General features: G+C 37.0%; 1 protein-coding gene and 2 pseudogenes across 2 annotated transcripts in view; all 3 read left to right on the top strand.

The window, feature by feature from the left end:
• Positions 1-16,271, top strand: part of alph (protein phosphatase alphabet) — a 35,404-nt gene that overhangs the window by 11,777 nt on the left and 7,356 nt on the right. Inside the window, exon 5 of one of the 2 annotated variants that reach the window (XM_020955456.2) lies at positions 5,173-5,256. In XM_020955456.2, the coding sequence (XP_020811115.2) occupies positions 5,173-5,202 (30 nt within the window). In that variant the 3' untranslated portion in view covers positions 5,203-5,256. Of the gene's footprint in view, positions 1-1,049; positions 1,068-5,172; positions 5,257-16,271 lie in introns of those variants that run through there. The other variant, XM_086840080.1, reaches the window with a different exon arrangement.
• LOC110186324 (protein Diedel pseudogene) lies at positions 10,616-10,969 on the top strand (annotated as a pseudogene).
• On the top strand, positions 11,899-12,294 carry LOC110186348 (protein Diedel pseudogene; annotated as a pseudogene).

Below are 16,271 nucleotides of genomic sequence, written 5' to 3'. Positions count from 1 at the left end.
TCATAAAATTTTACACAAAATTCTAGTTTAATATATAATAGTTATTGATAAATTTGATAAAAATCTGTTGAAAACTGTAAAGTTATAATTTGATTTCTTAAAATCTTCTAATCGTTTCTATGGCAGCTATATACATATATGTATGTATGTATGTATTTATATGTAGTCCACCGATTCGCTATGCTCTGACTTATATACTAGTAAAATTATATAGACGAATAACTACATAGTTTATAATAGCTTGCCTTTAAATTTGACCAAAACAAATCTCGCACATCGGTGCATGTGCATATGATTCCCAACTTGTTCTAACATCCCCGGAACGAAGTGTCTTCTGCCGGCCAAGTCACAGGAATGTGTTGTGTTACAAAAGTTGCAAGTCATTGGTTATTAGTGTTCAAAGTTATTAACTGATCATACATACTCACTGATCATAGATACTTACTGATCATAGTTACTTACTGTTCATGGATACTTACTGTTCATGGATACTAACTCTTCAGAGTTACTTACTGGTTACTTACTGATTTTTGTTACTTACTTATCATAAATACTTACTGTTATAGTTAATTATTTATTCATAGTTACTTACTGGTCAAAGTTATTTACTGATCATAGTTCATTTACTGGTCAAAGACGATTACTATTCAGAGTTAATTACTGGTTATAGATACTTCGTGTTTAAAGTTACTTACTGCTCATAGATACATACTTACTGATCATAGTTACTTTCTGGGTGCAGATACTTACTGTTGAGAGTTACTTACTGCTTACTGATCATAGTTACTTAATGTTCATTGATACTAACGGATCATCGTAATTCTCTGTTGAAAGATATATAAAGATTTAACAACCGTTTCTCTGGTATTCTCTAGTATTCCGATTTCCATAAAACTAAAAGAGAAGTTCTATAATATTAAAGATAGCTTTGAATCAAATTAGATAAATATATGTTAAAAACTGTAAAAGTAATAATATTTTTTCTAACAATTTTGGCATGTCCATAATTCCATCGTCTTGGACTTAATCACAATTTTTTTAATTCCAAGTGAAGATGACAATTTTCAGGATTTTTCTTTTGCGTGTTAAGAGATGGAATCTTGTGTGGGTGTGGTCAAAGTGCGATAAGATGCCGGGAATCTCTCTCATTCTCTCTCTCTCTCTCTGTGTGTGTCTCTGTCAATAATAAAACATTTCATTGAATGTCCATTGAATGACGAGCATCAGCATCGGGGAAAATGACAACGGGAAAAGAAATCGGGAAATGGAGACGGGGTCTGGGACTGAGACTGAGACTGGGACTGGGACTTGAAGCACCTGGTAGGTCATCCTCCTGCTCCACCTCCTCCTGCCAATCATCATTCCGGGGGGATGCTGTGCTGTGAACAAAAGCAACAGCTGTGCTCCATCTCCAATCCATCGCAATCTCTTCATTTGGATGGCCATGTAATTGGGGAGATGCCACAGGAAGCTTTAAGGGAAATCAGAGCCAAATAAATGAGAGTACGAATGGAAATAAAATCAATTTAAAATCCCATAAAACGCTTTCCATAAACAAAAGGCCGAACCGGAGCATTTGAACGAGGCTTTGAATTTATGCTCAATAAATTTTTGTTGATTTCCGGCAGGCAGGCAGCTCATGGCTCATGGCTCCTGGTTTCTGCTTCACTCAAAATTCGAGTCCCGGGGATGAGCCATGAAAATTCGGCGTTGCATAAATTATAGACACACTCACACACACCACACACACACACTCGGAGATGATGATATATGCCAGCGCGTTACCTTTCACCAGTAAAGCCCCGAAAAGCATTATTATTGCCGCATTTTATGCGAGAGAGTTGGGTTCCCATTTTAGGGGAAAATTGTGCTTAAATGGCATAAACTTGAATCGACCACAGCAGCGCCTAAGCCTATATAATATAGTTGGGGGAATCCCCCTCCGAACATTGAGCGATATACATATAAACAGATTTTCGGTTTGTGTTTGACTAAGCGACATAAAATGCGAATTTTTGTTTTCCCCTTCGCCTGTCCTGCTCTGACCGCGCTTGTTTTATTTCTATATTCCCCCAATTTTTCTTGTTGTTGTTTCTGACATATTCGGGTTCCCTGGTTTTTGGCCTAAAAGGAATCGTTAGTGGGTCTCTAATTGGACGAGAGGGGACGGGACGGGATGGGACACATGGCCTGAATGGACATCAAACGTTTGGTAATCGAATTTCCGTGCGGCACTAAAAACATTTTCACAGATTTTCCACCGGCAGTCCCGGTAGCTAAACGGTCAGGGGAGTCTCGTCTCTAATTCAGGTTAAGCGTATAGAGAATGTTTTACATTTTTGTACTCTCTATTTCCCGGTGGGTTTTTACTAGAAAAATGCGATAAATCAAACACCAAATAGGCAGTAATTATTCTGCGATATTTGATGATTTGCATGGCTTAATTATAGTTGGGCTTATGTATTTATAAATATCATTTTATAAAGTAATGGTTTGTTTTTATAACACTCAATGTACCAGTTAATTTAATTGTAACAACAGAAATATAAATAGGAAAATGCTTTTTTGATTCAGTAAGTGGGGGAACATTTAATTTTGAAATGGGCAGACAAGCATCATGGAAATATTAGTAATTATTTCGAATTAAAAACATAATGAATCATTGAATCATTCTCGCTTTTTATACAATATTTAAGCTATCGTAACATCAGAATCAATACTCCTAATTCTATCAACATACATTCAACGATTTAAAGAATAATCTATTTATTAGAAACAGCTAAGCTCCCTCATAATACTGCCATGAAAACCCATAGAGATATATCTCTGAAAATACTCTTAGACACATTTCCGTGTTTGTTGAGACACCAACATGTTGGTGAGTAAATAAACTGTCTGCCAAAATAAGAAAAAAACCTGAATCTAAGCTCCAGTTTGTGCCAATCCTCTTGGCCTTTATGACGCATTCTGCGGCTTTGCCCATTGTAAAGTTTATGACTTTGATAAATTAAATTGTGCTTGTCCTAAAATATATACACAAAGCTATCCCTTCTGGTTTGAATATATTCGCAATTCGACCGGGGAAAGTTTATGACCCCGTCGGGGGAGACCTTAAACAGTTTATAGGTCCAATTGAAATGCAGACGCATCGAAATTTTATAAAATTTAATAATGGCCGGTACACAGCGTGCTCCTCTCTTTATGTTCCTGTTTTTGAAGTTTTAGAGATGTATGTTGTTGTGGAGAAGGAAGTTTTTGGCAGGCAGTTTGTGCGGTTTTAGCGGCCACATCAAGTATACGCACCATAAATCAGGGTCAGCGGCGGCAGAAGCTCCGCTTGTGGGCCCAAAATGACGTATTAAAGGCATTAAACTCGCACTTAAATCGCCAGCAGGGCCGTTCCTCATAACGGTAAGTGGTGCTTAAAATGAATTATGCATTGCCCTTGGTTTTCCCCGATATATATTATATATATATTACACATACGACCCGTATCCATGTGTTTGTTTTTTTGAGGGTCCGATTGCTCTGAGATTTTTCCCTGCCATTAACTGGTCTCTCTTGCAATCGGAATCTGAAAGGTCGGAAGATGAATGGCATGTTAATTTGTGCGCATTATATTGGTCATTTATCGCTACCTGATTTCTGCGGGGCTTCGACTTTGGCTTCCCCTTTGGGACTTTGACTTAAGCCTTAATACCATTGATTGCCTCTGCACTTGACATCGGATTGACAATGTAATAAACAATTAATTAAGCAGAATGGTTTGAAAATGCCCAATAATCCATGTCTTATCCTTGAGGCATTTGACAAGTATCTATGAATGCATTTGAAGAAAGAGTGGAAATAATACCCATTCCTTGTCGATTTTTTATTTGATATATGTAAATGTATTTCTGGCTTCAATGCATCCTATTCTGGATCCTGATCTTGTTCTTCAGATACTTCTCATTGTCCGAAATGTTGTTCTATCTAGTTTAAGACTTGTATCTTCTCCAGAGTACAAATTACTTCCCCATCTTGGCCCTATGATCGTTTTCTTTTCCGATTTTGTTCTTTATTTATTATATTTTTATACCCTTGCAAGGTATTATAATTTCAGTCAGAAGTTTGCAACGCAGTGAAGGAGGCAACTCCGACTATATAAAGTATATATATTCTTGATCAGGATCAACAGCCGAGTCGATCTAGCCATGTCCGTCTGTCCGTCTGTCCGTTTCTACGCAAACTAGTCTCTCAGTTTTGAAGCTATCTGAATGAAACTTTGCAGTTAGTCTTCTATATACTCTCACTCGTATATATGTCGGAACGGGCCGGATCGGACTACTATATCATATAGCTGCCATAGAAATGATCGGAAAATTTTTACAAAAAAAATTATAACATTTTCAGTTTTCCACTGAATTTAATCAAATTTGACATATAGTCATTTCATATTATTGTTAAATTTTGTGTAAAATTTTATGAAAATCGGACTAATATATCATATAGCTCCCATAGGAACGGGCGAGAAATTAATACAATTAAATTTATAACTTTTTTAGTTTTCAGCTGATTTTCATCAAATTGAAGGTATAGCCATTTTATATAAGTCTTAAATTTTTTGTCAAATTTTATGAAAATCGGACGACTATATCATATAGGTGCCATACAAACGATCGTTAGATGTGGAGCAAAAATGCAAATCTGTGACTGTAAAACTGCAAATATAATATGTATAGGTGAATGAAATGAAAGCAAGTATTACTTCATTGTTTTTTAACACAAATATATAATTTATATTGTATGGATTCCTAGTCATAGAAGTTCTGTCTGCAAGGGTATACAAACTTCGGCGTGCCGAAGTTAGCTTCCTTTCTTGTTTATTTATTTTTCATTTATGGAATCTGTAAACTGGTTGAAATGTGCATAAGTCTGGCTAAGTGATGAGGTGAACTTTGGAGCTAGGAAAGCCTCCTTCAGTTTGGAGTGGAACTCATTGTATTAAAGGAGCTGCTTAAATTTAGCTGACTGTTGTCGGTAGGATACAAAGTAATTTGTATACAATAAGTCTGAATTTATCTGTTATTATTATTTTGTAAGTCACACCCTACCATTATTTTGCTTCTGTACCGAAAACTAAAACCATCTCTCTCTCTTACTAATATTTACGTTCTATTTCTTATCTTGCAGGGCGATAATATCTCATATTTTATTCCTTGATAGCACCAAAAAGAATCAATTCATCAATTTTCTAACAACCATCTCACACCGAAGGTAAGCTAAGCACTTTTAATTATTAGTATTGTGTTGTAAATTATAAAAAGGAATTCATTAATGTTAGGCTAAACTATATATGTATGAATTTTTGACATTCACATTTCGGCGGCAACTATGCAAAATTCAAAAATTCAAATTTCGGGGAAAATGTGCGTGGAAAATTATGCAAACACAAACTACGTTGGCCAAAATGGCAGCTGATGGTAGTTGGTATTTGGTAGTTGACTGGCTAAAATCATATACACACGACTGAGCGGGAATTCAATGGTTGCAAATGACTTTAGGGAAGCTGTTTATGCAAGTTGCCCAAGAGTTTATGCATAATGCATATTCTAAGCAACGTTCCACCCCAATTTTCCTTTCTGAAACAATCAAATTTGTTAGAAATACAACAAGTTTTTATCTTGAATGTTAATTGTGGATAAATTGTACTCTTTTTTGAGGTGACAGTGAGGATTTTTATTCTTAAAATCTAGTTAATAAGTAAAAACAAAACTCAAGGTATTTTAAATAGAATAGAAAACTTTAGAATAGAAAACTTCAGAATAGAAGACTCTTTTTTAAACTTTTAATACAAACCATTCCTTTCCTTTAATATTTTATATTCACTGCCACAAAATATTCGTTTTTTAATCCCTGGTTCGGGTGCCATAAATACTGAAGGAAATGAAGCAAAATTACAGACTTCAAAAAGTGCACAAATATGAATTTAATTAACATTAATTGGCAACATTTTCACTTTGCACCTGTGTGCCAGCGAAGCATAACCGGAGTGGAAATGGTCGAGTTAATTGCATATTGCGTATACGCCACGTTGCCGCCATAAGGGCCACGAGTGGCAAATGCCGAAAAGCTTTTGTTATTTCTTTTGGCGTGCCTTTCTTTGTTTATTTTGTGTATTTTTGTATTTTGGTTTTGTTTCACTTGTGGCCTCTTCATGGCTGTGCTTATGGCCAAAGTTTTCTGGTTTTCTGGGTGGCCAAAGTTGTGGCATATTGGGATTTTTGTGCTCTCTGGATTCTGGATTTCGGATTCAATGAAATCTGCTGGACCGCAATGACCACAACTTTCGCCGCAGCAATCTCGATGTGATGTGACTTTGCCCAGGACTCTGTTTTCTCCTAAGCTGCAATGCAGTGCAACTCAATCAAAATTTATTACACATACGCGCCGTGGTACAAAAGGAGTCGGAGTTGGAGTTCGAGTTCGGTTGCGTTGTTCATTTTCAATTCGTTTAATGGGTCACTTGGGCCATGTGTGGGCCAAAAGTTTTCACGAGCTGGCAAACAAGCCATAAAAGTAAATAGCCAGTCAGTAGTTCGTCCGGGTTTCGGTTTCGGTTTGGTTTTGGTTTTGGACTTGTGGACTTGTGGACCAGACCCTGCACAGTCAGAATAACAAACAGCCTTGATTTGCTTCAGAATTAAATTGGAAACAACGACTACAATTGATAATTGAAAGTTTTGTTGTTTCTTAAACAAGGAAAGGTTCTGCAAGGGGTGAAAATAAAGAAACAGCTGAAGTTTAATGATTTCTGAGAGTATAATTTCAATTCCAAACTGTGGTTATTGTGGTTGAGAGATCCCAAAATAAAATTCATCAGATAAAATATTTTTCAGGCGCTTTTCTATAAAAGTAGATATTTATTTGGTTTCCAGAAGCTAGTTTTATATTTTCCTAAAAGACTTTACATATGTGCCTTTACCTTATCACTATATTTTCTTATTTTATGTGGTTTTCTAAATTGTTATTTTATTTATCATAAATATTCACATACGATTCATTATACCCTTGAGGGGTATTTTAATTTTAGTCAGAAGCTTAAATCTTAGTAAAGGAGCCATTTCCGACCCTATAAATCATATATATTTTTGATCAGCATCAACAGCACAATCGATCTAGCTACCTTCGAAGGAAAAAAATTTTTAAATTTTTTTCAACATTTTTTAAGGGGTTAAAATTGTTAAAAATTAGACAAAAAAATTAAATTTTTAAAAATTTTAAACTGAGTATGCAGGTTAATAACCTGAGAAAAACTGACATAGGCACGTTTTCCGAATGAAAATTAAATCTTTTTTGGCGTAGCTATGAGTTTTTTAAATATTGCATTTTTGAAAAAATTTTCCTATAAAAAACAATCTATTTTAGCCTAGTTATGATCGATTTCCGATCCGATTCTATAATTCATTTGCAAGTTGCAAGAGTTAAACTTACTTTCTTACTTTTACATTTTAATTTCATACACACAAACACACAAAATAAGACCCTATTAAGTTTTGTAACTTAAAAAATGAACCTATTAATACAAAACTTTTTTTTCGGTGTACGTTTCCCCTGGACTACCTGGCTGATTACCCGGTAGCCACAAAAGCGGCACGCAACCGCTGCTTCTGCCACGCCTCCTCTTCTACGCCCACACAGAGGTCACACAAGAGAGAGAGAGAGAGAGAGAGAGAGAGAGAGAGAAAACACCTTAAATATAATCGCGGGAAATTTAGAAATTGTGGTTGGCATTCGTGCAAAATTATATTTGAGTAAGATAATCGCCGTAATCCAATGATATGGCGCACACGCCCAGATTGGCAGGCAGCAGGATATGCGAAGGATATAGCTGGGAAGAAAGGAGAAAGGAGCTTCGTTCCCCTCTCACGTCGCCCATTAAGCTCACTTTCAAGTCAGCCTTCTGGCGTTTGTAAAATAAGCTTTGGCTGCCTGACTTGCCTGACTTTGCTCCTGCTCCTGCTGCGTGTCCTTGCCGCCAAGGATGTGTGTTTGCTTGGCACCCGCACACGTTTGCCTTTTAAGTATATATTTTCCCAACGAGGCACATGCAACACCTCAGCACGCAGCCTCAAGCGACTGAGTTCGTTCACCCAGTAAAACATTTTTGCTTAAATTTTCAGTTATCCTATCTAAATCGATTCTAGGATCATGCTTTTCTTTTTCCAAGTACCATCAAATATTGTCTTAATTTGGATGAAGATGGTTCTGGCCTAATCGAAATGGCATTTTTAAAGCCCGCAGGCAACATTTGTGGTCAGCATTTTTTGGAGGCAAGGAAAATGAATTTAGAAGGTTAGCAGAGAATATAGAATCACTAATGCTGGGAAAACTGAGTGGTTTTAACTTTAAATAATTTACATTTCAAGTTTAATATTTAAATAGTTCAATTTTTATTTTTTTAATTATTTTAAAAGAGTATTTATTTTTATTTTGAATGGAATGTTTATTAAAAATTGGAAAAGATAGCGGATTTTTTTAAATGCATTAATAGGCATTTTATTCCAGTTTAATTATTTAGGTAGTTATTTTTTACATGGCATAAATGTCCTTAAAAAGCGTATCTAAAAAATTAGTAAAATTAGTAATGAGTAAATATTTTCCTTAAATACAATACAATACTTTGTACTCCATTTTATTGTTAAAATGCAAATATATACAGAATATATTCATTAGCACTTTATATTTATTTAACAATTGGTATATTTGATACCATTTGTTAAGGAAATCTATAAGAAATAGAGAAGAGAAGAAATTATGTAAGATATAAAATCCAAGTTTTTGTATTAACTTAATCGTATATTTAATTATTATTCAGCTGAAATTCAGCTCCTATTGTGGGTTCCTCTACTTTTGTTACCTAAGCTATTTGTCTTCACCTTCCATTTTTATAAGCTTTTTCCCCACACAAAACACATCTTAACATAAATCTTTATCTGCCATTTATTCGACTTTTTTCTCAAAAGAACACAATCCAATCATATCGCTGCTGCGATTTGTCTTCTGTCTTTGGTTTTTATTTAACGCTTATAAATGATTTTCATTCGCAATGCAATTTAGATGAAATCGCTTTCCTCACTTGGAGGAAAAAATAATAATATATATAAATTAATGTATAATGGTGAAGGCATATCAGTGCTCAGTGGGAGTGAGTTCGCTTTGTCACACTTTAATCGCTGCTCAGATTAAAAATAAGCTGAAAAGTGCAACGGGGGAAGAGCTATTTAAACTGAAAATATATTGCCAATATATATACGTATGTATATTCCAAAGGGGATTACGCAATTCAGCGATAACAGGGTATTTTAAGACTCCTCGTTGGTTTTTCTTGAATGGTTTTCTTTACGTTTTGTTGGGAAATTTATTGCGTATCATCAAACAGGTGGAGAGAAGGTGCAGAATTGGCTGGGCGAGAGCACCGCCGCAGGGCGCAACTCGTTCGTGTTGGCACGTTAATTGAAATTCGTGGATCCGGGGTTCCCAGGTGGGGCATATTCATCCATCGACAAAAGGCGAAACCAGGAGCAGCGAGCTGTGAGCGGCGAATGGCGAACAGCGGACAGGGCTTCAATTTATGCGGATACTGAGGAAAATCAGGGACTTCCTTGACTTTGTATTTAATTTTAAAGTTCTGGTATGATAATAGGTTCTACGACCGCTTGAGAGGTTAAAATTCACAGCTTATTTCTAGGTTTATGTATCCTACAGGATCATTTTCTCTCAGTGTCCTTGCTACGTGCATCGTAAGTGTGTGTTGCTGCCTGCTTTACGTCGCATGTTGCATGTTGCATGTGGTCCTGGTCCTGTTTTCCATGCCGCCCACCTGCAATGTGTTGAATTACATAATTTAAAGTTCACTCGGCAGTGCAGGATAATCCCAGTTACCAGCTCCACAAGTGTCACACACATGGCACATCGCACCGCCGTGGTCCTTTTATTAGATCACCGGCACAGGACAAAGTTTCCAGCAGGCAGCGAACGAACTTTGCTCGGCCATGGCACCGGCTGGCCAAAGTCAAAGTTGGAAATTAAATTCCTTGGATAAACAGGAGCGTTGCTCCCTCTCTTTCCCTCTGTCTCTAACCCTTGCATCGATATTCTGGCTCGTATACGTAATACTCGTATGCAAATGTAATCAGTGCCCACATTTTATGTTCGCCATGTGAGTGTGTGCCTGAGTTTAATGTCCGCCTGCATTTGTTTATGATTTCCTTCTTTTTTTATGGGGCCAAAACAACTTTGTGCCTAAGGGTCAGGGACCAAAAAGGGTGGTCAAGAAAAAGGGCATGACTGCTTAGAAGAAAACAAGAAATTAAGGAACATGATGTAACCCATGTTTCTTGAATTAAAATACAATTCAATAATGAACGTAATATTCTCTGGACTTTTGTATTTTGTCTTAATGAGAGATTCGCTGAATATATATAGCGATAAGACATGCTAAAATAAAACGCTCTCATTGAAAGGCTACTTTTGATAACCTCAGTTTTGCAGGGGATTCCCCTGCGGTATTCCGACCTCCTATATATACCAAAAGTCGTTGAAAATGGATCAGTTTTAGCGAAAACATTGCAAGATGCGATACTTCATAATCGCTCCACTGATCATTGCTGCTGCCACTTGGCTCACCCTAATCGGAGTCGTTAATTCCGAGTGTTGCAACACCAAGGCAACTCTTAATTACCAAATCATTAACGTGGGCTGCGGAGCTGTTGGTGGCAGACAAGACAATAAATCCTGTACGATCACCATTTGCGCCAACGGAGAGGTGATGATGGGTAGTCATTGCGGCAATGGAACCTGCAATTCAGACGGATGTGATTGCGTCGACGGTTGCCTTCGAGGACGTTGGGCCAAGGACTTTCTTGCTAAAAACAATGAATATTACATTTCAGTAAGGGACACGTTCTGGCACTACGAACCTAAATAGTCCTGGGACTAAGTGATATTTCGATGGATTTTACCCGCCAAATTTGATCAGTTTTGTAAAAAGAAACCATAAGTAAATTTAAATAAAATAAATGTGGAAAATGTGTGTTATCAGTTATTATATATAAATGTGTTCGTTATCAGACATTATTATAGACATTAATCCGACATTATTATAGATCTTCACTTGCTCCTTCTATTGTTGTGATTATTCTCTTATTTGGAAAGTTATTAACAATATGAGACATTTCAATACTCTGTTCCCTGATTTCTATGACTTTCTGACCTCGACTTGCGTTCTTATTTTGTAAGAGATAAAGGATGATATTGTTAAAACATAAATCAAAAGCAGCTTACAAAGTAAAGCGATAGGAAATTGAATAACTAATAAATTAAGGAGGGGATTATCATCATTTACAGACAGGTCTCTTTACTAGATAGCAGATACGGATGCGGTCATTAAACTTGAACCAAAATCTTATTGCTCATTATCATCTAAAGCAGGTGTTAAGTGATAAGGAAGAGCTAAAGATTAATCATGTAATGTTTCATACAAGCTCATACAGTCTTTGAATAAATATATGGATAACCAGTTGGATTGGTGTATAAAAATGGCTAATATATTCATCAGAATAATATGAATAATATGAATAAATACCTTAGCTGAAAGTTTACTTTTAAATATATGCTCTATACTTAAATTCAGAGAAAAACATACATTGGGTCAAAGTACTCTTTACATTAACGTCAATGTTTGTGAGTCAATTACCTTAAGATACCCTTACCTTTCGTACCTATTGACTTAATGCTTAACGTTCAACAAGTATGCTTAAAAAATCCCTCTGTTAAGTGATAAAGTAAACAAAAGCTGCCATAAATAGCCGAGTTTTTATGGAGAAGATTGACAGTTACATCCGTAGCCTCTTCAAGATGAATTCCTCATTCATTCATTCTTCTCTGGTTATCGCGATCTGCTGGCTGAGTGCCAGCGTCAACGGCGACTGCTGCACTTCATCCTTGGACTTGACCTTCAAGGTTAAGGACGCATCCTGCGGCGCCGTTGGAGGACATGGCTCGGACAGGTGCTCCATTACCATCTGCGCCAATGGAGCCGGATTGGTGGGCACCTGGTGTGGCCAAGGTCCCTGCAATCCCTTCGGCTGCAACTGCGATGATGGCTGCCTGAAGGGCGATTGGTCAAAGTCCTTTCTGGAGAGGAACAAGGAGCACACCATCGTGATATTGGAGGAAAAGTGGAGTACAGTAGATTTAAGTACGGTGATAAATGCGATTCCCATTCCAGCATTGAACTTTAATATTGGTTAGGAAGCATAATGTTACATAAGAATTAATATTTCATATTTCTGAATGAATTTAGCATTTAGATTGTTTATTATACGGTTGCAGGGTATTACATAAGAGTAAATGTTTTATAAAACTACTGATACTTTTTCCTTCCTCTTTTATTTAAGAACATAAATTCCTGTCAAATTCTGGATATAGTTTTTAATAGTATTCTTAATTCTATCTATATCTTTATTTTGTTTTATTAATGAATCTTTCAATTAATTTTCAACAAACTTGAATCTCTAGCTATTGCATTAAAGTTGCGAACAACTGCACTTTATTTAGTTCCTGCTAAAATCCTTGAAAGTATTTCAAATATTTAATATTCAGGAATGAGGATGGACAGGAAATCTGTTTAGACAGGACTCTATATCCTTCCCCCTTTCCCTCTCTCTCCCCACACCCATTCAATCCCCATGTCCCCGTTTCCATGCAGCCTGTAAAATTGTTTTCCCGCTGCCACTCAACTCATCGCATCGCAAGTTTTCCGCTTCTGCTGTGAAAGTGGAAAAAACATCCGCATATGGACCTTGTACAGTTTGGCATCCAAACAACAACAGGGACATAAAAAAGGAAACCCCTGGCAGGATATATATATATATTTTTGCCTAAGCATTGTTTCCCAGCCTGTGGATTCGATTTGATTCCGATTCTCGCTGAACTCGCGGCTGTCAGTTTTAATCAATTCAAAACGAGAAAATGGAATGTTTTTTGGCCGAGGAAACTAGTTTTGGCCAGGTGTGCCAGTTGTTTACCATTAAGTTTGTCTGATTTATATATTATATAGGTCAATAAGGAAGGTTTTTAATAAGTTGGAAAATTAAAAGAGATTTCATTACCTCCCAGGCGATTTGTTTTTAAAATTGAGACATTAAACCTTGGTTAAAGCAAATAAGTTCTCAAAAATCTGATCGAAAACCTTTTGATTTGAGAATCTGTTTGTTTGTAAAGTTACGCCAATTTTCCACTTTTTGGGTTTGGCTTTTTCCCTCGTTGATAGGAAAAGTTTTGTGTGAATGTGTGAATTCGATGCTCTCATCGTCGAAATGCAAAAAAAAGGAAACATATAAAAAATAAATAAATAAAAGAAATGCTTTATGCGGAGGTGCCGGTGGCTGTGTGCATTTGTCGCCTTTTCAGTAATTGAATGCTTGGATTTAATTGGAACTGCACGCCCTGTTGAATCCTCACACACACACCCGGAATGCATACACATTATTGACAGCAGGGCTATACCGCGTTATTCCTGTTCAGTTTCGATTCAATTCGATTCGATTCAAGTTCAGTTCGAGTTGAATTCAGTTGAGCCGCGCTCAGTTCAGTTCAGTTCAGTTCAGGTGCTTGACACCTACCAACTACATAAACACACACTCATACATTTACACAAGTACACTGAGCGGAAAGAAGTACATATATTTTATGAGAAAAATGAAGATCTGAAATTTCTGATCTGAATAACTGAAATTTTAAAATAAATGTTTGCATTTTACATTAGAGAAATAGCAAAAGAAACAATGAAAGAACAAAGATTTCGAATGAAATGAATTAAGTTATTATTATTAGATTTTAATGTAATAACTGTTCTATAGTTTTATGTGAATTTTTATCATTTATTAGGTAGAAGTTTATATTAAAATTAAATTTATAAATAGTAATGAGGTATTTCCTTTTAAAATGACATTGGATAGACCAGGCGTATGAGTAATATGAGAAATGAGGCTTCATTGTATTCCTTTTAGGAGCCTTTAAGACCGTTTTAATTATTTTAAAAGGTGGTTAAATATTTTATCGAATTATTTAATATTCTATCCTAATCTATTCAGGGGATATATATAATATAACCGAATTTTTTCTCACTACCCTTGACAAAGGCAATTTGAAGCCAACGCTCGAACCGAACGTTGACTTATTCATATTGTGATGACTTGGCGCAACGGTTTTTTCTGTTTCGGCAGCTAACAATTCTTGCAAATAAAATATAAATGGAAAAGGAAAACGGTGAACGGTGAACTGGAGGAGACCTGGCTGGAGGGCAGGACTCGAAGGACCCAGCGTCTGCCAGCTCCCTTCATCTCCCCCTGCCTGTAATTGCCATGGCAGCTCGTTAGCTTCAAAGAGCCCGCGGCGAGGCGGCTAATGGCGGAGCTAATGCCGAGACTAATACCAATACTAATACTAATGCCAATGCTAACGCCAATGCCACTGGACGAGCCAGCGAGCGGGCCTGGCCAGGTAAACAACACGAAAAAATATTAAATGAACCGCGAAATTGTGCAGCTGGCCGAGAGCTGGCTGAAGAATGAATATATCTATATCTATATATATACATATATAAACTGAACATCATAGTGAACCAGAGAAGGGCGCTTGTCTGTGGATGAGAAGCCGGGGCTAAATATAAATTGGCATACTTGCATCCATTGACTCGGCCTTGGATGATGGTGCTACCCCTCATCCTGACAGGATACCAGGCGCACGCATTCAAACACATTCATAAATTTTTAAAGCCCAGCTTTCCAGACCACTTTCAATTGCCAGTCCTCCCTCCTGGGTTTTGTCCTAGAAGTAGGTCCTTGCCCCACCAAGCGCGTCCAGCCGCAGTGTAATGGTCTTTGTCCGCCCCCCACCACATCCTGGCCAGAGTCCTGCCGATGGGAGATGCGAATGAAAGTCGCTTCTCCTCGTTCGTTGCCTACTTATGGGCTGAGCAATTGCCGAGCATAAATTGGCAAAGGCAAAGCAGAAATGAATAAAAAATGTCAACAACCTAAAGCTGACTGCTATATTCCCTGACCCAAGAATTGGAGTCCTTAAATCGAGTATAATCTTAAATATTACATTTGTATAGATATATCACAAGCAAAGTTCCTTTAAACAAACTTCTGCAGAGATGTATAGATAAAAGTTTATTAAAAGAACTCTGCCTAATAAAGTTAGTATTAAAGTATTTATACTTTATACCTCAAAGTACAGAAGTATCTTCTCAATATCTTATAGAAAATATTGTAAGCATTAACAATATTTAAGTGAATAACAAACTTATTTATTCTCCCAAAGTCCAACTTTAATGGAAATTGAATCTTAAAGATGTCACAAGTCTGTAGTTGACAGACACAACATAGTTTCGTTCCGCTGTTTTCTCACGCTTCGAGTGTAACTGCCGGCAAGGACTCAAGGATCCAGACAAACTTCCCCGGCACTTCCCCGGTACCCCAATCAGCGGGGGTTTCCCTCCCTCCCAATCGACGCAATTTGTATTATGCGCCTCAGCGCCTTTGCACTTAATGCCTTATTTGTATTTAATCGCGGCTTCCGTTTCACTGGCATCTCCTCTCCACACTCAGGATCCTTCGGATGCCTCACAGTCTCACAGCCCGAATCCCCGTTTTATTCAATGGCAGTTTGAGCGGCACAAACTTGCAGATACAGATAAACGGAAAATGACACAATTTGCTGCTCCTTTTTTGCCAGTGCCAGTACCCAAGTCTCGCAGCCACTTTGCCATCCCAATTACACGCTGCCGATGGCTGTGTATGTGCTTTTGCCAGACATTCGTCAGTTTGATTCGCCTTTCGCAGGACTCTTTCGACAGGCTGACCAGCCTTTTACCAGTTTTGAAGTACAACCGAAGTTTTGTTGCCCACTTTACCTGCTCTCAGAATCAAATTTATCGTTAAACTTCCCATAATTTGACCACAGCGTAAGAAGTTGGTTCTGATAACTTGAAAAAGTTTCGTAAATCAATTGATAGTTAAATTGGAAGAGAGATAAAGATAACGCTTATGTTTTATAATAAAAATAACATAAGCTTTAAGTAAAAACTACTACTGCTGCTGCGGAAACTATTATTTATAAATATTAATTTATGTGTCTAGATTGATTCAGCTGATGCTGATCAAAAATATATATGATTTATAGGGCCGGAAATGATTCCTGACAACGTTACAAGCTTCTCA

The sequence above is a fragment of the Drosophila serrata genome, unplaced genomic scaffold (assembly GCF_035046125.1).
Source record: "Drosophila serrata isolate PLE 108 unplaced genomic scaffold, ASM3504612v1 contig_382, whole genome shotgun sequence".
NCBI classification, from domain to species: domain Eukaryota; kingdom Metazoa; phylum Arthropoda; class Insecta; order Diptera; family Drosophilidae; genus Drosophila; species Drosophila serrata.
This window is presented reverse-complemented; position numbering and strand designations above follow the sequence as displayed.